Source organism: Meleagris gallopavo, chromosome 1 (genome assembly GCF_905368555.1).
Source record: "Meleagris gallopavo chromosome 1, MGAL_WU_HG_1.1, whole genome shotgun sequence".
Taxonomy (NCBI): domain Eukaryota; kingdom Metazoa; phylum Chordata; class Aves; order Galliformes; family Phasianidae; genus Meleagris; species Meleagris gallopavo.
The window spans coordinates 33,249,834-33,274,394 of record NC_139404.1 but is presented as its reverse complement, the minus strand read 5'-3'; the positions used below and the strand labels follow the sequence as shown (position 1 = coordinate 33,274,394).

At 42.2% G+C, this 24,561-nt stretch overlaps 1 protein-coding gene across 1 annotated transcript in view; it reads right to left on the bottom strand.

Annotated features, from left to right (window-relative positions):
* Positions 1–216: 216 nt before the first annotated feature.
* The window catches only part of LOC146545247 (ras association domain-containing protein 5-like), a 32,739-nt gene continuing 8,394 nt past the window's right edge, over positions 217–24,561 (bottom strand). The window contains exons 2-3 of the mRNA XM_085220524.1: positions 4,869–4,993; positions 217–3,732 (exon numbers count right to left, since the gene is read on the bottom strand). Coding sequence (XP_085076650.1) covers positions 3,703–3,732; positions 4,869–4,993 — 155 coding nt within the window. The 3' untranslated portion in view covers positions 217–3,702. The remainder of the gene's footprint in view (positions 3,733–4,868; positions 4,994–24,561) is intronic.

Here is a 24,561-nt window from a genome sequence, read left to right as displayed (position 1 = left end):
AAAATACCTCTCTTCAAGCATGCACATTTCAATGCAAGCAGCCAAAGCCCACTTGCCTACACATGCCCCATAAAAAACAATCCTCTTGGTGATCACTGGCCCGATCTGCACGTTGAATAACTACCCAAAAGATAATAAAGAGTACGTGCTCAGATTTCCTTGCTGCAAGCCATCATTGGCACAACTCACAGCACCCTCACCTGCTACCAGCTCCCCCTGCTTGCTCAGGCAGAACCTGGCTACCCTTGGTGCTGGTGTGTGTCTATGTCACTTTATATTGTCTACATAACACATAAAACAATGTCTCACAAGATTGGTTCTCCTGCAGCTTTTTCTCCAGCGAGTTTAGGCTATTTGAATTGAATATCAGCAAACCACTCGAACACATGGGACGTGCAAGCCTATATTACTTCTATTAAATTTGTAACGTGATCATCTGTGCTCTGCAGAGCCTGCTGAGGTCCTGTGAAGATATTAATAGCTTTGGACAAGGAAGAAGACTGCTGCAATAAAGACATGCAGTCAGTATTTTACATCATATATGTGGCACAACATTGACAGCACAAACTGGAAATGGTTGTGGAAGATGTTTGTGGTAAGAACAATGTGTATTTAAAATACATGCTGAAGGAATAACATTGATCTTATAACAATGGCTGACAATATTTCAAGCTGAAGGTGGCATTACTGGGGAAGCAGTGTGTGTCGTTTCCTGAGGAGCTCATACGAATGTCTTAAATATAACAACACAAAACTGCAAAAATCAGATGTTCACTTGCAATATTCCTCTGGTCTAAGAGCAGTTTTTGCCTGTAATTTAAAGCCTTGTCTGCTTCTTTTTATACAGCCAGAAAGTCCGTGGTTTGAATGGAGTTGATTAATAAACAACCAAGAATTGATCTCTGGATTTCAGCTGTGTGTCCACTGAACAGAGAACTTGCTACCTCTCTGTCTGAAAGATCAGACCTGTGTATTATTATTTAAGTACTTTAAATGGAATTTGAGGGAAAAAAAATGTTTCTTCTGTGAGCTATACATTTCCATAAAGTGCCATCAGGCTGAATCCTGCCCTCTTAGACATCTGAATTCCCTTAATATGTCACTTGGTGCTATGATGACACAGGTCTGTCCACTCACTGTGTGCCCCATCCAACCTTTACTGTTGGGCTTCAAGTAAATCCAAATGGGGCTGGCATTGTACATAGATGTCCAAGCTTTCTGAATCCCTGGAGAGCTAGGTAAAGCAGAGCTCCCTGAGCTGTCAGGCATCTGGAATCCCAGGCAACTACACAAAAAAAGTCTCAAATTCTGCCAAAATAAAAATACCACATGGAAGAGGCGGTTATCTCCAAGAAACCTGAAGTCGTGGTAATTCCAGCAAGATATCCCTTTCTGGCAAGGAATGGAAAACCTCCAACCCACAGGCTGGAAAGAGATGGTGAGAATTACTTGTCTGTACACAATAACGTGCTTTCTGCTGCGTTTTGTTTTTCAGATAAGTTCTTCAGGAGATGGGTAGGAAAGCAGCTGCGGGTAGTTAGAGCTGTTCTGGCAGCAGGAGGAGGATAGAGCTGCAGGCAGAGCCCGGGGCTGGGAGCAGCTGTGGGCAGAGGGGCTGTGCTGTTCTCTGCTCCCTGCCCTCTGCTGGAGAATGCTGATGGTGGGAGAAGGAAAACTCGCTGGGTTTTAATGCCTTCTGTGTGCAGTATTAAAACTGTCATCAACAACGTCTGCAAAAATGGGGCATTTCCATTATACCATCATATTCCATAGAGACTTAAAAAACAAACAAACAAATAAACAAACAAAATACAACTTTAAGGTCCAAGACCCTCTTTTAACTTAAAAAAAAATTCTCTCTGCTTAAATGCATCTGTTGCCTTTGTCCTAATTGAAGTATTTAACAACTGTCTTAGTTATCCTTGACCCAAGAGTTTATGCAGCCTGTTCTGGAACCCCTGGTTGATAAATGCTCCAGAGGATAACTGCTGCATTCTCATGATACCTACTCTAGAGACTATTAAAGAAGTCCAAATATCTGATATAATAAATTAGACTTCTTAAAATGTTGCCATTTATGTTTTATATATATATATACATTATCATTTAAGTCAGCACTGCACAAAGTCACACTAGCAATATTCACACTGTGAAGGAAGGCTGCAAAGAACTGCTGTGGATATCTCTTAAATTTTTTTGCTTTGAAAGTTTGGGACCAACTCCTAGCCTATATACATGGCTTTTATTTATGTGAAATGGATTTCTTTAAAAGCAGCCTGAGCAATGCACACAACTGGAACTGAAATCAGCTCCAGGTTTGAAATCAATCCCAGTCACTGCCAAAAATGAAACTATGCTCTGCCTGCCAAAACATTTAGTCTTCCTCTTTTCCTTTCAACTATTACCAAGCATAATCAGGTTTAATAGAGATCTTAAATATACAAGCCATAAAAAACATGCACGCTGTACAGCAAACAAAACACTATCAACAGTGAGTATGGGAGAGCAATCAGTAACTCAATGGTAGCCTTCGTTATTAATCAAGAGCTGAACACATCTGCACAGTGATATTTTCTTTGTACTGTCTCTTTTCTTCCCAAACGGCATATTTTTTTTTTAAAGAGATGTCAAAGAGTCTCACCTCTCTGAGCAGAAAGAACAGAAACTACTTTCAGCTCCAGTTACATTTAGTGGCAGCCTTGGTGCCCACAGAGACCCAGAGTTTTCCATTTTCCACTCTCCCTTTTCTCCTCACCCATGACCAGCCCCTCTGCTTGCTCCTGGAGGACACGGGCAGCTCTTTCACTGCTTTTCCCAAAGATGCTGCTGTGAGACCACAGAGGGTAATAATCCATCTTTTCTGCTTTAATCTCTATAGGGAATGTCTTAGAGAGGGAACCATTTAAGGCCAGAGAATTAGCTAGACACCATCCCCTTTTCACCTGAGCCATGTATTTCTCTCATTGGGTAATTGCAGTATCTGTGAAATTGTGAGCTTCATTTACAAGTATTTAACCACACGGCTTTACTGATCTCTCCAAAAAGCTACGTAATTAAATTTTCTAGACCTTTTTATAATGAAATATACATGTGTATACATACATCCTCATATAGAAAGGACAGCAATCTTCAGGTTTTTGAGCTCCAAGGGCTTATTAGCAAACTCAAGCAGTCTGTCCATATTCCAGAGTGTGAACCTATCTGACCAGTCCCTGGCAAGATTACACAGGTTGTTAGTAAGGCATTCCTCTCCATAAATATCAGAGTTCCAGCAGTTCTTTGTAATTCCATCACGTTTTCAGTGGACACTCACCTCACTGTATGGCTGAGATATCCCCAAATACATGCATGCTCTTTGCAGATATGCATTTTGCTAACATAGCGTGATGCAAAATCAACTGGTTTTGCATACCACGTGATTTTCAAAGTCATAATGCAGATAAAGCAAAAGCAGGCTTCACTGGAGCACTTATCTGCGTGCTTCTCACCGAAGACTGTTCTGTGACAAACATCTTACACCTACGTTAACAAATCCTGTGGTGCAATAGGAGCAACTCTGCAAAGCAAAGCAATTTGGTACAGTGCTGAGAACCTAGAGTCATCAGTGTAAAGACTTCAATGCTTTTATTTAGGATAATCTCAGTCTTGTTCCTGTGGGCTGAATGGCCATCATTGACTGGAGCCCCTTCACAAAGTGCCCCTTCACAGAGACTTCAGCAGTTTAACTTCAACCTGAAAATGAACTGAGTTTGTGTACGCTAAGACTGCCTGCTGATACAAACCGAAACAAGGTTAAGTGAGGACAACTGGAAGACTCGCTTCCAAAGCATTCTCCACGTCTAATTAAAACCCTATAGACTAGACTCCATCCATAGAATGCCAGAATGATTTTGCAAAGAAAACAGACTTAGCCTTTTTCCCAGATAAAGTTCTGTGCTGGTCTGCTGCATGCTTGGCAAGCTTAGCAAGGGCATGGAGACATTTAAGAAGTTTCAACTCAGAAACTCAGAAGTTTCAACTAGTTTGCGTGAAAGTCCAATGGCTTAATACCTGATTAAGTGTAGGTGGACTTTTATGGGTGATAAAAGGTAAATTATCTGGAAATGGATAAAGGCAAGAGCTAATTAGCACAATGCAACTTCTACCAGAGTACTAAAGGTCTGTATGGTTCTCCATCACTGTGCGAACCTCCTTCATGGAGGATCCCTACCTCCCTGCAGTCACGTGCTGCTTTGATGCGTCCACTGAGGAAGGAGGGGCAGGGAGAAGGAGCTGACATTGAGGGTGAAATACAAGGTGAGAAGCAATGTGGTGGTCTAAGTGAGGGGAGTACGACACAACAAACTGAAGCTACTGGGGAATTTCAGGAAATGTGAAATTCTGGCAGAGAGGCATGATAAAACTACACCAAATCCAGTCAAAACCAGAAGCATCATTTAGTGGTCACAAACGGCCAAGCCCTTAGCTCCATTCAGCAGTCCCACAGCACTCCATTCAGCAGCATATAGCACCTGGGTCACCCATCCCACTGCCAGGTGCTCCACGGCACAGCTGATGGCCTAACAGGCAGCCCAGGCTGCAGGTTCTCACCCCAGCACACACGCCTGCTCTGCTCCAGCCACCCACCTGGGGCAGCCAAACCTACAGGAGAAATACCATTTTGTGAGATGATTCTCAGCAAGCTTAGCTGAGAACTGATTGGAGGAGTGGTGACCCAGCTGGCAGCAGTCACACTGCAAAACCATAATGCTGCTGGCCATGCTTAAGTGTGACATCATTCCCAAGCAGCCAGGTGAAGCAGGCAGACCACGTTTCATTACAGAGCTGACAAGAGACAGCAGTAATTACACAAACACGAGACCTATTACCTGACCATCGCCGTCAGATCCATGCAAGGTGCCATGTGCAGTCAGGCAGTCCATTAATTTCCCATTCCGCCGGCAGCCCAGGTGCACCAGATCTCGGCAGTGAGCATGGCATGTGTATTTGCAATCTGCAACACGCACGCAGACAAAAAGAAGAAAAACAGAAGTGTTTAGAAATGAAGTTGCTGCAGGCTGAAGCCCAGAGCGAGGCACATCCTGATTTACTGTGTGGCCTCCAGGAAATGGTGCACTGCCTCGTCTGAACCTCCCCGTAAAAACAGGTACGTATCATGAAGATGGAAAATCACTGGAGCAAAGGAGACAGCCCCGACGTGGTCCCAGTAATGCATGTCTCTATGTGGAACAGGGCTGCTCTCATGCATTACTGCAAGAAATCTGTGCAATTCACTATTTATTAGCTATCGTAATGCAAGCACATGAGGGTCTGCTCTCGGAAAAGACACAACATTTCTGATTTTCAGATACAAGTTTCTACATAAGTACAACCACTATACAACCACTATTACATAGCTTTATGCATTTTAAACGAGATGCTCTTGAAAATGCACACAGGAATATTGAAAACCAAGTGAGGAGTTTATCTGAAGCCACAGTTAACCTGCTAAATCAGAAAGCTGCCTTCAGGAACAGTTTAAAAATGTCACTTGCTGGCTACCAAAATCAACCGGGATGGACACTAGAAATACAAATTCCAAACGGAGACAAATGGCCCCATCTCTACCAAGAAAGCAGTCGATTCATTCTGCTTCAGCATCACAAAGAGATGAATCACTTTACTGGAATTTGGTTCTGAAGCCTTGTTGCATCTACTGTTATTATAAGTTGGGCAGAGCTCGTTATACCACCTTTGTCTAGCACTGAATGTCACTCTCTATTTTTAGACTCTGTCTTAAATTGTTTATAATTTTGCCACAGAGGAACCACTTGTCCTTTAAGTTTCCATGCTGGGGAATATCATGCTGTTTGGTTTAGGACATTTTGGTTAAAACAATTCAGCCATTTCCAAGAATGACTTGAAGGAAATGCTTTGATTTTCCCAAAATAAAGTACTCATGCAAATACTTTTTTTTTTTTTTTTTTGCAAAGCTTTATACCATTCTTGTTTATAGAAAAAGATGAATTCTGGGTGGGATTCTTTTTTTGTTGTTGTTCCCTTGTCAGCCTTTCAAAAATCTGTTTCCCACATTTTTTTTTAGTAGATTCCCATCACAGCTCTTGAAGGATAAATCATTCTAGGTTCCCAGTTACAATCAATACTCAGCAGCAGCGTTATAGGGCAAGTCAGCAGAGTTTCCTGCAATGCTGCTCTTCTTGGTTATGGATGACTGGATCTTTAACATAAGAGTCACACTCTTAGGGCATCAGCAAATGGCTTATAGCTAATTACAGGGCAAGAAGGATCCTGTTGGAGCATTACTCAAAATACTGAGAAAAGGCTCTATCCTTAAGTTGACCAATTTCAAACACAGATGGTCTAAAAGACCATTATGGGTATACAAATTTCTTGAAAATCATCACCAGGTTAAAGAAGAGAGATCAAACTAATATCCAAGCTTGGGGCAAGGCAGGCAAAGCTCAGCCACCATGCATGTGTCAGACACCGGACAACCAGCTCCTAAGTGCCTCTTCTTGGCCAGGGAACAGGGCACAAATCTGTATGAAACCAGGCCTCGTTAATCCAACAGCTTTCTGCGGTCATGCAAACAAATATACTGAGCATGCACCTATTCTGAAGGCTCATTTTCACAAATAATATTAGGAAAAAATCTCCTAGCTAAACAGTGTTCAAAACCAGGATTACTAATTAAGTTAAGAAACATTATCTCTCAATGCTATTTTGTTTGTCATTTATATTCATTTTAATTTGTGAGTCCGTAATGTCATTTGTAAGACAAGCCCATAATTTCCTGCTGGCTGTTATAGGCATAATTGCAAAAAATGTGAAAGCTTCTCTGAAACTCTTGATCACAAACTAGATTTTAATTTTAATATACTACTATAAGTTCAGTGAGCGAGACAAGAAAAAATACATTTTTTTTCCTACCATGGTAATATTTACAGCCTTTTTTACTATTTATCTTAGCTTTAAACACATTATTTTACTGCATTCGTGGCATACAACATTTCACAAAGGTCCGGTAGCATCAAGTTAAGAATAATATCCTTCTTTTTTGGTAATCCTTCATTGGAGTATTCTCAAAATTACCATGAGTTCAAAAATCAGCTTCTATTCTGAAAATACTGTTTTGATCACCAGATTTTGGGTTGCCATATTATTTCTGTTCAGAAAGCAATTGGAATCAGGTGTTGCTTTCTGACACTGCCTGAAACGAATGCAGTCCTTTGAACTGAAGTGTACAGGAGTTTTAACTGTGTACAGCTGAGAAAAGCAGCCACAGACATGTAGAAAACCTAGCAGGTTTATTTTACTAATGCTCAGGCTGTCCTGTATGCTTAAGTTATTTATTAAAGTGACGTATCGCTGCATATTGAACATGTGTAATTATCCTGCATCCTTTATAAATGCAAACCGTGTATTTATTAAACATACAAATATTTTTAAATTGCATTGGCAACTACTGAGTCATAAGAGAACACATCATTTATTACTGCATAGTAATAAATACTTTCATAGAAAAAAATAACTTAGCAAATTTTAAAATTACACAAAATGAAGACTGCTTATATCCTGCCTTCATAAAGGTGAACTGTAAGACTTCAATGCATCCATTTTATGTGATTGGTCCCTACCTGATGTTTGGGTTCTCTTCATCTGACACTTGATTTTGCCTGATAACTTGTTTGCATGAGTGGCTGTGCCAGGCTGCACAGCAGGAAGCAAGCAGTGGGGCAGGCAGGCAGCTCAACGGCTGCTCCAGCATGAGCCCAAGTAACTGAGTGCCACTGGGTCAAGCGCAGAGGCTCAGCAACAAACCCTCTCCCTCCTGCTACGGTCTTCTTCCTTGCCCAGGAACTGTGCATGTGCACACAAGTTCTATGACAGGGGCCCAGACAAATTTAACTTGCAAATGGGTATGCAAATGTATGCCATGCCAGAGTGACACATCAAAAGTTCAAAGCTGAACTTATGTTTAGGTTTGTATTACTTATCAGCCGCAATAAATTGAAGAAGTCTTTACTAGAAAGCTTGAGGAGGGTGTACAGCTTGGTTCTGCTACTGCATGTGATGGGAAATTAGACAGTAAAATAATCTTTAATTGATAGCCTATGGCTTTGTTCCCAGCTATCAGAGGAAAGATTACTACTGTGACTGCCCCACAGAAATTATGCTTGTAAAGCTTCTTGGAAAAATATTCAAACTACATAAGGTGCTTACAGCTTTACTTCTTAATCCATGTGCAGCCAGCAGGTCACATAAGGAAGGAGAAGAAAGATCAGTATTTCTTCTGCAAGATAGAATTCATTATATTTCTACAATACTTTGACATCCGCATCTCACGCTTTGGTTTGGACTTTATATACATTGTGTTCTTTTTGCTGATGCTCAAAAGTCTACATTCTAATTAGATGCGAAAACACCATATAATTGCATATAGGTGCCAAATGCACCATATAAGTTTCTCTAGATCCTACAGTGGAATGAGAAACCTATTTGGACAATTGCCCTTTGAAAGTGTTGAATGCCCCCCAGCTTTCTGGTGGCACAGATCTGTTTTAACTCCGTTCATACATCTGCAATTCTCTTTATTCCTAATTATTTCTTTATTTATTATTGTCACTCACCATCAGTCTGAGACTAGAATGAAGTTCATTTTAACCATTTTCCCAATAAATGATATATGGGTGATTTTTAAGGCATCACAATCATCACAGATGAGACACGGAATTTCTGACCTCCTTACAGCCATGCTTTTTCCCAAGTGATCTCCATGCACGTTCCCCAGTTGTGGAGCTAGGCAAGTCTCAGATCACACTGCAGTACAGAAAAGCCCCACAGTCTTAACTCCTCTAAAAGGGTATCCATCCACAATTACTACTTTTCCACGTAAGTTCTTCTAATCTACAGTTTTTCTGCAGACTGCTTTCAACAGATACATGCGCCACAGCCGTGGCCACCGGCCACCAGGCCCTATGCACATCCTATAGACAGCAATTTTCCCAGGCACTGATAGACCATAAAACTGGCTTGACTAACTCCCTAGGGCAGTGCTCCAAGAGGCCTGCTACTACAAGAATCTCTAGGAAGACAGTGGAACCATCTTGTTGCTGGAATGGCACTGGGGAGGCTGATAAAGACCAGAAGACGTATCCAGATGGGCCTTCTCCTTCAAGCAGACAAACAGTGCTGCTGGAAAGCAGACGTTCTCTCTCATCCAATTCCTGCTTCATACCACTGTCACAGACCACTTGGCAATAGTAGGAGGCAAGCACAAATCCAAACAACACAGCAATTTCAAAGTGCTGGTGATAAAACTTCAAGATTCAAAATTTAAGCCATTTATATAATTCTTTTTCCAGCTTTTCTAGAATTCACATCTTTTACTTTCACACAGCTGGCAAAAACCATCTGGATTACAATCTTCCACTGGCAAAGAATAAAAACAAACAAACAAGAGCCTCTCACGCACTCATTCATGGGTACTTCTAATATATTCACACATTTTACTAGTTAAATCTCTAAAATGTTACTTGTTGTAAAATTCTAAAACTGAAGCTAAAAATCAAAGGAATGTGATTGCAGATAGGTAGCTGAAGAGTAAAACCAGGATCTGTTTGTAACTTTGAAGAAGCTGTGTCAATACCAGCCTGTGAGAGTTCATCGTCTGACACACTACTCCTTATGTTGAATACTGACTTAACGAACAGGATCATTCTGAAGAAATTAAGTCATACTGAAAAACTAAAATGAGTTACTGACTATACCAGCATAATTCTTGATGACATGGGATATATCGGTAAATAGGAGTAAGTTATGTCATAAATCCAATACAGACACGATTCCTTAAAACATGCTTGGTTTAACTGGCTTCTATGAAGAGAAATAATTACATGTGTCTGTATGACACCAAAGTTATTTCCAATGTTTTAATGAATATTTGAAAATAATGGCATTCCTGCAAATTTGTATCTGATACCATCATTTGATTTACATCTTTCTTTAGATCACAGAAGTAAGTCTGGATCCTGAGCAGTAAATCAGCATTTCAAGGCTCCTCTTCAAAACAGGAAATTATTCGGAGATACTTGAAGTTTGGTTCCTATCCTGTACTCTCAGTGAGTCAAAATGGGCACTGTGGAGATTCTTTTGAAACGTTCACATTAATTTTGCTAACAGTTGTCACTTCCTTGTGGCTGTGAATGTTCTAGCATTGTGCAACCCCAAACATTTACATATACACTGATTAAAAGTGCATCTGTCAGGCCTGCAGCCCCACCTGGACCTGTTACAGCCCCATCCAGGGTCAGGAACTCTGCCTAGGAACAGGACAAACTCCTGCAACCACCAGCCCTCTTTGCAGCTACCCATGGTACCCAGACCACCTACAGCCCAGGCCTGCTCGGTCATGTATTTGCATATATTTGGACCTCAGCAGAAGAAAGGTGCTTTAACTCTAATAAAATAGTCCTAAAAACTCACCTGCTTTTTGTCTGTGAAGCTTCACCAAGCTAGAGCTTGGCTACTGTGGGGGAAAAAAAAAAGGAAAAAAAAAAAAAAAAGGAAAAAAAAAAGGAAAAAAAAATCAGAATTTTCAGACAACTGTTTGCCACCTGGGCAGGCAGTAACCAACCTGGCTTTGCCACATCTCAAGGACATTACATCTGTGGAGCAGGAGTCATAAGCCTTTTGGGGAGAAGACACGAAAACTCCAGGTTGAAAACTCCAGGGAGGAACAGATGAGCCATGGAAGCCAACAACATCCATCAACCTGGATTTGTTCAATGGCCCTGAGATCTGGGAACACCCAGAGCACATCCCTGATCACATGCACCAAGTAGTAAGTAATCTGGTAGTAAATTAATTCAGCCTCTCAACAGCAAAACAGGAAGGAGGGACTGTTGTTTTGAACTAAACAAGCTAAGCCAGAGTTTCTTCAGTTTCTGCCACGAGTACCTCTATAAACAACTGCGTGGCCTGTTTTGAAGCTTTAAATGTCTTTTTTTGTGTGTGTATGTGATTTTATCTCAACCTGGCTTGTGCTTTTGCTTTGAGTGGTCAGCACCAGACAGAGGAGTTGTGTGGGTACGGCCGCCTGGAACTTGGGGCAGGCAGAGCAGGACTGCCATGGCAGGGCAGCTCGCCCAAGGACTGGCAGCAGACATTGCCATCTAGCTGCACATTGCGGAACTGGGATGGGGGAGGTCTGCGTGGATGAAGCATCCTTAGGTGGTCACAGCTACCAGGTAAGAGCGCTGGCAGCAGCCACAGAGAAAGCCTCTGACCTCTGAGGGAGGACTGCACGCCTTCATGCACGTAAAAACTATGTGTGAGGTAGGGTTAATGCCTATCTTGAGATACTGAACTCTACAGTGGCTCTTCAATGCTTAAATGTCTTTGAGCATTGAGCCCTGAGCGACGTTGGAATATAAATTCTTATTCTTTATTCCAGAGCTATTAAAGAATTGTCAATTTAACGTGTATGCAAAGACTATTTGTATTTTTCTCAACATGGCTATCTCAGTCTTGGGTCCTCCCTCTTTTCCCAGTGCTTGCCAAAAGTCTCCTGCTAAGATTTGCCGTAGGAAGCTCTTGCTCAAAGCTGGGATTCCATATTATCAGCCTACAAACAGAGCTGTGCTCCTCAGAACTCCTGCGCCTGCTTTGAGCAGATAACGCTCTGTGTGCAGTCCTATTTGTAGCCACCACTTCAGCAGCAACAGAACTCCTAATGCTTGCCAGACCACACAGAACGGAATACATTCACTTCATTCAATCAAGGAAGGCTTAAAACATAAATTCTGAATAGTGGAAGAACTTTAAAAGAAAAATACAAAACAAGAAAATACAAGCTTAGATTATATTTACTACTCAGAATCTCTCTGATCTATTTTAGCATCACAGCCAACTTGAAATCTGGCTTTAACTTCCACACTGCAGCTTTAAGCTTGCTCCTCTTGTTTCAGCCTTCTGCTGGAATGGTCCCAGCTGCTTGCCTTGAGAAACACATCCATGTGCTCGGAACACTCCTGCAGTAAGCTCTGAGAACTAAGCACCAAAAGATGATGTGGGCACTGAGGGTTTTCAACCACATAACCTGCTCCTCTCCTGGCTGGTTTTCTGAGGTCCCCTTCTATGGACATTATCCAAAAACCTTAATGTTTAGCAGCTTTTTAAAACACCCTGTAGCACAGTGATGCCTACTGTTGTTCGAAACTCCACACATAAAAACTGCAAGACCTGATGAGGTCTCAACCTGTTAACCAATGCAAAGAGCACACTTCACATTGTCATACCCATGCCTTGCAGCAAACAAGAAGGGAACACAATGTGCTCCTACTCACACCAGCAGATCTTGGAGGTCACCGCTTGCTGCAGCTGGCAGAGCTTATATTTCTGACTCTGCCAAGGCAGATAGGGGTAGGGAGACCAAATTTCTCTGCATAGTAACTTCAAACAAGAGATTATGGACAAAACTCAGCAGATATCTTGATATACCACCTTGTCTAGTCTTCCCTGACAGACTTCAGAGGGTGCTTTTGTACTGCTGGCACATGCTGCAAAGAAACGTATGCCTATTGTACACACATTTATGAAAGAAAATGGCAACGGAGCTTCCATAGTTCTGGAGAGCATTATGGACCTTCTCCTCCTTGCCCTTCCCTACCCTCCCCAGGCTGGGCAGCTGGAGAGGAGCCTTGGCAGAACAGGAGCTGCAGCCCTGTTCCTCTGACACATCTGCATTTGGAGCCCAGCTGCCAATCCAGCCCACTGCTTCAACACGTTTCACCAATGGTTTAAAACCAGCCTACAGCATCTTTGAATAGAACCGCAGAATCACAGAAAGGCTTGGGTTGAAAGGAACCCCAAAGAACATCTAGTTCCAACCTCCCCAGGCAGGGTGAATAAGTTCATACTTATCCATAAGCTTGTGCATGGAACTCCCCAAACCCAGCAAACCAAAGGCTACGTTGAAGTCCCTGACTCAGTGGGGCCTGGATAAATGGGCAGATGAGGCACTCCAGCTCCCAACAGCCACATTTCCTCTTGCATCTCTCTCAAAACACATGCCAAAAATCATGAGATTTTACATTCGTTGAGAGTTTCTGAAATGAGAATGTGATGGGAAGAAGTAGCTGAAGAATTTTTGTTTTGAAAAGGTAAAAAATTGGTCCGAAGTATTTATGCAGTCCCACTACCAGTCATGCTGGTGTTTTTGAACTTCTATTTGCTGTGATTGCTGGTCTCCTTCCAACATTAAAAGACAAAAATAATGGGGAGAAAAAAACCTTCAACATCCAAAAAATTTTAAACATGGCAGCTCTCAGTTCTCAATGTGAAAACAAAGCATTTACTCTAGTGCCCTCTATTGCTGAACACCCAAAACACACAGTATAAAGCTAATTCACAAATTATCATTTTCTTTCGGCTTTCCTTTTCTTTAGCAGAAACTTGACAAAAAATACGTGTCAGTATGAAAAGTATGGCTTATGTGTAGCTAACCACCCTGCTGAGGAGCTGTGAGCTCACAGCCAGATCCAACTTATTTAACTCCCTTTATTTGGTTCAGTTGGTACAATGTGAAATTGGGAAAAAGAGAAATCAAACCCATCAAACTACAGAAAGCTCAACTGAACAATGTTTGTGCTTGTTCAGTTGTGCAGAATGCTGCACAGAGCATTCTGTAGTGGTCCCTTCTTAACACTGAGCTCAGCCCAGCTCCAAGCATGCTTCTGGATGCTGAGGTATCGGGCTATAGTGTTACATTCTCTCTTTAAAAAAATGAACTCCACACTACTAATTTATTAATGTTCTTCTGCATAAATGACCAACTCACAGCTTTTATTTTAGTTGTTATGAAACATCATTTCCACCTTGATAATCGATCTTGAGACACGTATTTTGGGGAGGTGCTGAGCTTAATGGCATCCTCTTCTCTTCTGGTTGTCTTCCTACAAGCTACCAGGGCAGCAAAAAAGAAGCAGCAAAGAGCAGTGACATCTTCCTACTGCTATTGTTTGACATTGGCAAAGGAAAGAAATGTGGCAGTAAAAAAGCAGAAAGTAAAACTGAATCTTCCAAAGTATCTCAAATCCTACACCAGGCAGAGATTGTAACAGCAGTTCCTAGCGACCTTAACTTCTCTCATGTGTTGCAGATATTCACATCAGTAGTCCTGATCCACACAGAGGTTAGCCCTGTGAGATGAAGTTCAGTCTCTGAACAGATTATTTATTTTTTTTTACCTTGCATTCGTAACAGACTTACGAAGCTTTTAGTAAGGGTACCAATCAGGACCTTTCTTTGGAAGAGAAATAAGAGTTATGGAAAGAGGTTTCTCTTGTTCCGTTTAAAACTGGCAGAGCTAAGCAAAAGAGAATTTAGTGGGATGTCAAACTCACTTCATCTAATTATCTGATAATTGGGATAAAACAATGTGTGATGCAATTAGTAAAAGCCATGTGATTGGTATGTGCTGTGACTGGTGACCATTACTGACAAAAACGTACCATTATTATCTGAAGCCTAGCAGAATGGGTCTTGCCTGGAAAAATATAGACTTACAAATATGAGGCAAACTGAACAACTATTTAAAGGATGGTGGAAAACCCAGAAATCAACAACAGTGAAAGAGGCTGTCCTATTTTGCAGCTTGTATTGGTATTTCAGTTGAAAAACACAAGTACAGCTGGATTAGACCAAGGAGCCACCCAGACCACTATCCTGTCCTGGGAAGAGCCTGTGAGCAGGTGCAGAGGGAGCACGCATGACAAATGATATTTCCCCTTTATGACCTCCTTTCCTCTGGCACTCTGCAACTTAAATGAGCCAACGGCTGCATCTGCATCTGTTTATTTAATATCCCTTTGTGGCTCTTTCCTCCATGAATTTATCTAATCCTTCCTTGAATGCACTTACACTTTAGTCTCTCAAACATTCTGTTAGTCAGCTCTCCAATTGAATTACATCTGTGTGCACATATGTGAAAAAGTAGTTTGTCCTAAGCCTCTTGTGTTGCCAGTTCATGGTAGGGTAATGACTTCTTATGCCCACCTCCCTGGGCAACCTGTTGCAGTGCCTGACCACTCTCTTAGAGAAGAAGTATTTCCTAACATCTGACCTGAAACTCCCCTGCCACAACTTGAGGCCATTTCCTCTTGTCCTATTGCTAGATATACAGGAGAAGAGGCCAACTCCCAGCTCAACACAACCTCCCTCCAGGTAACTGTAGAGAGCAAAAAGGTCTCCCCTGAGCCTCCTCCAGACTGAACAATCCCTCAGCTGCTCCTCATAAGATTTGTGCTCCAGGCCCTTTGCAGCTTCATTGCCCTTCTTTGGACACACTCCAGGGCCTCAATGTCTTTCTTGTAGCGAGGGGCCCAAAACTGAACACAATACTTGAGGTGCGGCCTCACCAGTGCTGAGTACAGAGGGATGCTCACTTCCCTGCTCCTGCTTTCTGATACAAGCCAGGATGCCATTGGCCTTCTTGGCCACCTGGGCACATTCAGCCAAGTGTCAACTAAGTTTTGCAAGTGATGAATACTAAAAGCCACTGTTCTGTATATGCAGTCACAGTGTTTTCCTCATATTTTTTGTACGTATTTATCAACAATGAATTAAGTTTCACTGACCCATCACTCAGCATGATGTGTTTCTTCCACAGCCTTTTTCAGCCATCTCTAAAGTATCCGATGACCTGCAACCACCAACATCTGGCATCCATTCTCTTTTTCACTGTGGTAATATGCATTAGGTATTTTGTACAAAATAGAGCTTGGAACAGTTTCCTCTAGACCCAGATAAGTGCACTTTTATGCAATTTGTACAAGAAAAATTACACACATAAAAAGAGGTAGCAAAAGTACGTACATGTTTTTGAAAAGAGGACCAGAAACTAAAACCATGTTTTCACAACACAAGTGATTTTTAAATGGCATATTTCCATTAATAATCTGTGTATAGTTATATGAATTTAAATGAACACAGACTATTAAATGATGATCGGGAATCTTCAAATCTAATAAGCTGAAATGTCCGAAGCAGATGAACAAATAGAAACTGAAAGAATTGCATCCAGTCCTAACACTGACAGAAAACCTGTTTGTATGATCCAACTGTAAAAGGCTAATGTATTCCAACTGCTTCCAACCTGCTACAATGCCATACTCATCCATAGCCCTATGGAAGTAGTAGCCTTGAAGTAGGCATTTAGGAAACAAACACAGCAGTCCAGACAAACTGGTTCCAAAGTTTTGATCGCCCACTCTAGTAGGTCCCAAGGAGATACAGCCTTTTGTTACTGGATTCATGCTACAGAAGTTCACCTTGTCTGCTGTCCATTTGACACAGTAGAAGGAAGGGATGCCATTCAGAGGGACCTCGAGAAGCTAGAAAGGTGGGCCCGGGTGAACTTGATGAGGTTTAACACAGCAAAGTGCAGAGTTTTGCAATTGGGCTGGAGGAATCCCAGGCATCCATACAGACTGGAAGGAGTGGTCCTTGAGAGCAGCCCTGTGGAGAAGGACCTGGGGGTCTTGATAGATGAAAAACGTAACATGAGCCAGCAGTGTGCCCTTGTGGCTCAGAAGGCAAATGGTATCATGATCCTTGAGGTCCCTTCCAACCCTGTGATTCTGTGATTAGTTTTCAGTATAACTGATTTGAAACCACATAGGTGTCCACTGAGACAGTGTCTTTCTACCCCCTCTCCCAGATACAGTTAATTAACTCTTCAAATTATACTCACCTGTGGGCAAACATCTTGTCCACCTACTTGAGAACGAATGCTTCGGAGCTGCAGATCCCAAATGTTCCCATCCCCCGTTCACAATCCACACTGGGACAAAATGCTCTCCATCAGCCCGGAGACAGACATTTTCCCTTCAAACTCTGCAAGCACCCTAAGCCCCGACTTGGCCTCACGAATCCACCAGACCATGAAGAATTGTCCCCAAGCACAGAGCAGCTGATCCTAAGAGGAGTCTTGATGAACTACAGGCTCATAGGAGTGAACCTTCTTACAAAAAGCACAGGACAGAAGATGTACAGCTCAAAGGTCAGCTGCAGGCATCCACCAGGGAGGCTGGGAGCAGCCACTGCAAGGCTCAAAGCTGCCCAGTCTCAGCCACTCCCAGCAGACACAGGCAGAGCATGCTGATAAATGCACAACCCATGGCTGACCAGAGGAGTCCCAGCTTCTACATCTCTAGGACCTCACCTTCATCCTCTGTGAGGTTTTGTTTGAGAAGGCACTGCTCAATTAGCTCCAAAATTTCAGACAGATCACTCACACTGGGTAAGTGTGATACAGACTGCATCAGGCAGTGAGCTTGCCCTGACACCAGCATGCACTGGCCATGACAACCAATGCCAGGCAACATGCCAGCACCATCAGCAGTAGCCACCCCTGTAACATGTACAACAGGATCCAAAAAAGAAGTTACTATATCCATTAAAATATCCACTGCTTGCATACAGCAAGCCATTATCTTCTACACACTACTCCATAATGAGCTTTTAAATGTGGAAAAAAAAGTCTAGCTCTACTAACATTAAAGAAGAACTAAAAGGCTAAAACACTACAGCAGAAAAATCATGCAAAAAAAAACCCAACCAATAGTGAAGGGTAAAAATCAACTTCCGACTATGGGAAATCAGTTCAAGATTTTGTCAAGAAGGTCTCTCTTTCTGCCCTCTGAAAGAGCTTTCTTATATACCTAGCAGGACAGTAGCTCAAAAATTAGAGAATCATCACTATCCAACAGCTGAGAATAAAGATTTTCATGAGTCTGTTGGTTTTGGAAAGAAATGGCCACCAAAATCTTCTGTGTCAGACTACTTTATCTAAAAAAATGATGGGAAGCATTGTGTTTTTCATCTTCTCATGTTCATTATCACAGGATATTATGGGATTTTTTTTCCTGAATAGGTCTGAAATCTGCATTTTTTCTGTACAGAACTGAAAAAGATTGTAAGGATTTAAATCAGTGCGTATCATAAGGCTGCCTCTGCTAGGGGTAGGCATCTGTTGCTTCCAAAGAAACTACAGAAAACAATTGTGGGGTCTGAGCCAGAAATTATGTCAAACTAATCTGTAATTGGTAAAAATTAACTTAAACACTGAAGCAAGATGATTTACATCTCTTTCAAAGCTTTTCTTACAGCTTCAATTGTCATATGATTGAATATTCTTATTCTTCCAGATCCTCTTTAAATCTGGTTACATTCTTGACCTCAGCAGCATCCCCTGGTAATGAGCTCTACAATTTAATTACATTCTGAATTAGAAAAAAGAAAAAAAGTAAAGAAATTTCCTTTTACCTACTTTCAATTTGTCACCCATCACTTTAATCCTTCTGCTATAAGATAGGGAAAATAGAAGCCATTTGTCAGTTGTGTCTTCATTGACCACAGGTTTTCCATAGTTTTATCTAGGCTCTCTCTGACCCATTTTTCTAATTCCTTTGTATTTCAGTTCTCCTTCATGACTGCTCATTGTGTACTGGAAGATTTCTAATCACAAGATTTGTCAATACAAATTCTATGAGGATGTTTAAGGAAAAAAATTCAAATGCATTTCAAAGAAATAAATGCTGGAGAACACTAAATTAAAACTACAACAAAGAGCACGGTAGCACTATTTGATAGAAAAGATTCTCAGCTACAAAACACCAATTTTCAACTCATTCACCAACATCAGTTACTCATTTTCACCAGCCATGAACAAGAGCCTGCATGCAGTGCTTGTAAAAACCTGCAGCAGCAGAGGTGCCCCACTGTCACTGTCGTCACTGCAGAAACGCACCACCTACTGCCTCACTGTGCTCACATCCACTGCTTGTGCTTGGTCTCCAGAAGCATTCAGCAAACGTCAATGAATATCAGTGGGTGCCATTTCTTCTGCATAGAGGAATTCAATGACTTACTGTTGCTTCCTATGCACTTTCATGCCAGACTCCATTGTGTCAGAGTGCCCCTCTGCTGCCATCTGTCACACAGCAACATGTAATGGACACTGGTGGGAAGGCTCTACTGCAGTACCCACCAGCACCCACCTCTGATGTTGTGGGCCAACATAACAAAATAGGAGGCATTACTCTCGCTGCAGCCCTTGTAGTATACTCTGAACTACATCTAAGATATTATTTTAACCGTTGGTAAGTAATTTAATCAAAAATAGTTACTGAGCATTATCCTAGATTTTTTTTCCATCTTTAATGATGCAGAAAGGGGTATCTTAGCTGTGGGCAATAATCCATAGCCAAACCATCCATCCGAAGAGAGGCTGGAAAACAAAGGACTAACTAGATTAGAAATCTAGTTATGCTTTCACAGATAAAAATTGTACCAAATACTGCTTTCTGAAAACAACCATATACAGCAGTACTAAACTCACTCTCATACTTAAAATCTGTTTTTGTACTTCAGCAGATTTTGTTTCTGGACAGGAAAAAGAGGACAAGGACCCCTGAGACATGGAGTGACCAAAGTAGAATGAAAGCAAGTCTGTGCAAAGGCACGGCGCCCATTCTCTCGACTCAGATGACAGAAGATATCACAATGTCTACGGTAAAGCATTCTACAGAATGCCATCTTTACTCTTCATTACACATCCAAATCATGAAAGTTCCTTTCTTGTTGTTAAAACATTAATTTATTTGTTAAAACATGTCTAAAAACTATCAGTGAGTCTTATAGCAAGCTTTAATTATCAGCTGAGTTTTTCATCCATGGAACAAGGCTAGCAGCACACAATTATTTTGCTGGCTCATCCTGGCTGACCTAACCAGAAAATCCTGTTAGTGCCAACACAGGAACAAACGCTGGCAGAAAAACACAGAGGTGGAGATAAAGCTGAAAAATCTAGAATTATGCATAGTGAAGCACTTTGTTCACTGTGCAGGTGATGGAGCAGTGGCACATGCTGCCCAGAGGCTGTGGCGTCTCCTCCTTGGGGATCTTCAGAAGTTGCCTTGACGTGGCCCTGGGCACCCTGCTCTGGTGACCCTGCTGGGCAGGGGTTGGAGCAGATGGACCCAGGGGGCACTGCCAACCTCAGCCGCTCTGTGATTCTGTGATTTATGAGGGTAAGTTTCCCTGTATAAGAATGTAAATAGATGGTAATTCTGCTTGGACTTACGTACTAGAGAACTTTCTCAGTAGGATGGAAGAGCAGCTTGATTAAAAGAATTTTTAAAATGTGGTATTTCAGAATTAAAGAAGCATATGAGTAATTTTGGTAATTACTTACAGAATCACAGAATCACAGAATCACAGAATTGTGTGCTGCTAGCCTTGTTCCATAGATGAAATGATCCTTGGAAAGGACCTCAAGGATCATGAATCTCCAACCCCCCTGCCATAGGCAGGGCCACCAACCTCCACATTTAATACTAGACCAGGCTGCCCAGGGCCCCATCCAGTCTGGCCTTGAACACCTCCAGGGACGGGGCATCCACAACCTCTCTGGGCAGCCTGTTCCAGCACCTCACCACTGTCTCTGTAAAGAACTTCCCCCTGACATCCAACCTAAATCTCCCCTCCCTCAACTTAAAACCATTTCCCCTTGTCCTGCAGTTATCAACCCTTTCAAAGAGTTAATTCCCCTCCTGTCTGTAGGCTCCCTTTAGGTATTGAAAAGCTGCAATGAGGTCATCCCACAGCCTTCTTTTCTCCAGGCTTAACAAACCCAGCTCCGTCAGCCTGTCTTCATAGGGGAGGTGCTCCAGTCCCCTGATCATCTTCGTGGCTCTCCTCTGGACCCTCTCCAACAGCTCCCTGTCTTTCTTGTACTGGGGGCTCCAGACCTGGACACAGTACTCCGGAGGGGGCCTCACAAGAGCAGAGTAGTGGGGGACAATCACCTCCCTGTCCCTGCTGGCCACCCCTCTTCTGATGGAGCCCAGGATACCATTTGCTTTCCAAGCTAATTAGGTGTATCATTTAGACATGTAGTCCAACAGCATTTCTGTGACAGATTTCAGATTGTTCAACTTGTCCTTCCTGTCTCAGATTCATAAATCTGTGATCTGAAGCACAACACCACAAGTACAAATTGTTCAGCTGCAGAACTGACCCGAATCCCACGCAAACCGAAATGTGGTATTAATGCTGTAATACTTGCAGAATTGACAAGTTGACCACTTCAATCAAAATAGTCCTTGTCAAAAGAAATTCTGTCTCGTATAATTAGACCTTTAAAAATAACAGACTAAATGCAGCTTCCTAAGCTTCAGTTAGTGCACATTTCTGCGAACTCCCTGAGAACAAGCCTCAACCCCAGCTTTTCGGCAATTCTGAAAGGACACAACCATCTTTGGGCTTTATAATTATTTAAGAGGATGCAAACACTTTCCTATTAGGAGTGGACAAGGATCAAAGACTAAATTGTCTGTAGAAGTAATAACTTTTGCTAACTGATGAGCTGAGCGGTACTTCATTTCAGCTGATAAAACGGATATTAAGGACAGAGTACCACTGCCAAACACAAGCCCTCCCCCCATTCCTCATTGCTTTCTGTGAACAACACAAAGAGCCAAGGTATTTAGTCACCTTTACCTTCACAAAGCCTTCTAGATAAATGAACAGGTAAGGCAATTTGAAATAATTTTCTAGCAAGTATTTGAGGCATATCAGAGCTCCTGCGTAAGAGAGAAAAAAGGTCTGTAAAACCGACATGCCAAATATCTCCAACATGATTGCTAATATGAATATATCACAAGGCTGCAAGAGGATTCCCCATTTGAGCAAGTCTAGCGAACCTTCTGTTGCATCTGCAAAATGCAAAAAAATTTTTACAGTTTTACCTAATGAGCCTCGGAGAATGGAAAAATGCAGAACAACACTGGTCCGGGAAAGTTAACCAGCTGAATGGGAATAAATCATTTTTCTTTTTGAATTTCTTTTTAGTGGGAAAAAAATAAACATCTTAAGAATATACCAGCAGACTTACCACTAGACTTCCAAAGAAGTTTTACTGTCCTCCTCCTCGAGCTGCCCAGTGATTTGGGAAACCGGTAAAAGAAACGTGCTATCCTTCTGATGGTTTTGCTGAAGTCACTTCTTATTGCCATGTCTGAAAGGGCTCCACGGCTACATCAGGAAGAGCAGGAGCACATACCCAGACTGCGAGAGGAAAGCCCACGAATGCCCACACACAGCCGGCTCTGAGCTCAGCCTCAGCCAGCGCGTCTCGAGACCACCTGTTAGTCCTAAATCCCCTCCCTCCCAGTCACTCAGTTTAGAGCCCTTTAGACCTCCCTCTTTACGACAAGCAGAGCTATATTAATAGATGCTCTGGCTAAAGAAAGACTAATGCTTCAGAGCCTTAACCTGGTGCTGTGTTTTCAGTGATGTTAAAAGAGGACTTCTTTTCTACACAGGGTTTTTGGAAGGTTCATCTCCAGCTACCTCTTCTAGTCTGTGAGCAAATCAATTCCAAAACTGACAGCCTAGGTCCCCTTTCAGATGCCTTTTATTAAAACCAACAAGATTTTATCTAAGTATCTCAGAAACCCTTTTTTGAATGTTCTGAGCAATACATTAAACAGATTTCTATAAATACACAGGTATTTACTCATAATGGATTCTAAGGTAAATGTAACATCAAATCGTTCACTGCCACAGTCTGAATCAAAAATCTATTAACATTCAGCTATCCAAAGAAACTTCTAGCATGTCAGTAGTCAGTAGACTGCATGCTTCAAGCAAGACACATATTGAATTGTAAACCCAGAGATGCAATGAACTAATATACCCCCCTAATTTCTTTAAAACAAATAAAACATACATTTATTTGTAGAATTCTAGCATATGCATTCTAACAGCAAGACAATTCAACCATTTCCCAAGCCTAGTACGATCTCCTCAGCTGTGTCACAAGCTTCTCTTCAGCTTCTCACATTAATTTGATTTTTTTTTTCTTCTGCTGAATCTGGACAGCAGAAAACACTGAATACCAAAACTAATGTCATTACTAAACAAAGATCCTTCTATCCTAACCTTTAAATGACAGTAAGGAAGGGCTCTGTTACATGAGCTACGCTCACAGCATGCAGTTAATAGCTCTTCTAGAATTCACTGTATATTTCTCTATGCTAAAGTACGTGAAGGATTTAGCCCCATTTTATACATTGGACATTTTTAACATACTGCTAACTTCTCGGGTCCAAGTTAGATAGATTGCATTTCCTCTGCTTAGTATGTCTCCAAAAACAAACATTTCCACTTCTACTGGATCTGCCACAATTCTTCAGTCAGTGTCAACGGAAGAGCAGATGTCGGGGCTGAAGCTGCCAGACTCATCTCCTCACTGAGCTCCACCCCACCATGCCAGCAGGAATTTCACAGCAAAGTGAGGGTTTCAGCACAAGTCAGAGCTCTGACACCCAGCTCGGCAAACAGCAGAGCTAGGGCCCAGTAGCTAACTCACAGCTTTGGGAAACTGGAATGGTTCTGAGCACTTAAGAGCAGCTGCCAAATACTGAGTTATGATTAAGACTTTTTTCCTGAAATGGGTCTGCACGAAATGTAATGAAAACCAAAGTGGCTCATATAAAAATACTTGATACTTCAGACTAGAAGCGAATATATGTTAGGACTAGTGGGTTTATAAATTGATGAAGAAGTATTATTATCTTTAGCAGGATATGAAGGGCTGGGGAATATACTCGTCATCCAAACAAAAAATATCTATGCTGTATTTTTGTTACAGTGGTATTTTATGAGGCTTAAAAGAGCAGTCAGTAAAACACATCGGGGTATAAAAACATAAAAAGGCAAACTGACTTTGCTGGTAGGCACAACAACCTATGGAGGATTACGCCTTGCAGTGTTCAGTGCCTTACTGGAACAACACAGAATTCGATTAGCACACAAAATCCTCGGTTAAATAAACCAGACAATTGCACTGTGTGACAAACCAGCTTGCTGAACAGTGGGTAAGCCTCACCCCCAACCCCAGCAAGGCCTCTCCCTGCAGCATACTGACATCCAGCTCGCACACCTCAAGCCCTGCAGGCATGCAAACCTGGCTCCACGGCCATGGGTGCTCTCTAGGCCAAGCAGCAGAGCCAGGCAGGCACCTCATCCCCCACAGCGCCCACCCCACAGCCCACCCTGCACAGGGAAATCTGCACCCGCCAGACAGAAAGCGGCCCTAGTGAGCTCTCAGTAGGTCTCCTAGGCTCTAAGGGCTGCAAGCAAAGCCCCTGAAGCTGAGACGTGTCATTGTCATTGGCTATGCTGACACGCATAGCCCTGCTCAGGCTGGCTCTGAGCAGGACTACACAGAGTGTAGTGGCTGCTGTGCCAAAGCCATTCTCACGCTTACTGTTGGAGATGCAAAGCTGGAACAAAAAAGAACCCAATGGCATAAAAAAACCTCACTATTATGTAACATTCTTCATGGAAAACAAGGAAATGTAAACAACCAGTGATGTCTGTCTGGGAATCACAGAGTCATAGAATTATTAAGGTTGGAAGACCTCTAATATCATACAGTCCAACCACCATCCCGTCCCCTCCATGCTCACTAACCACATCCCTCAGTGCCAT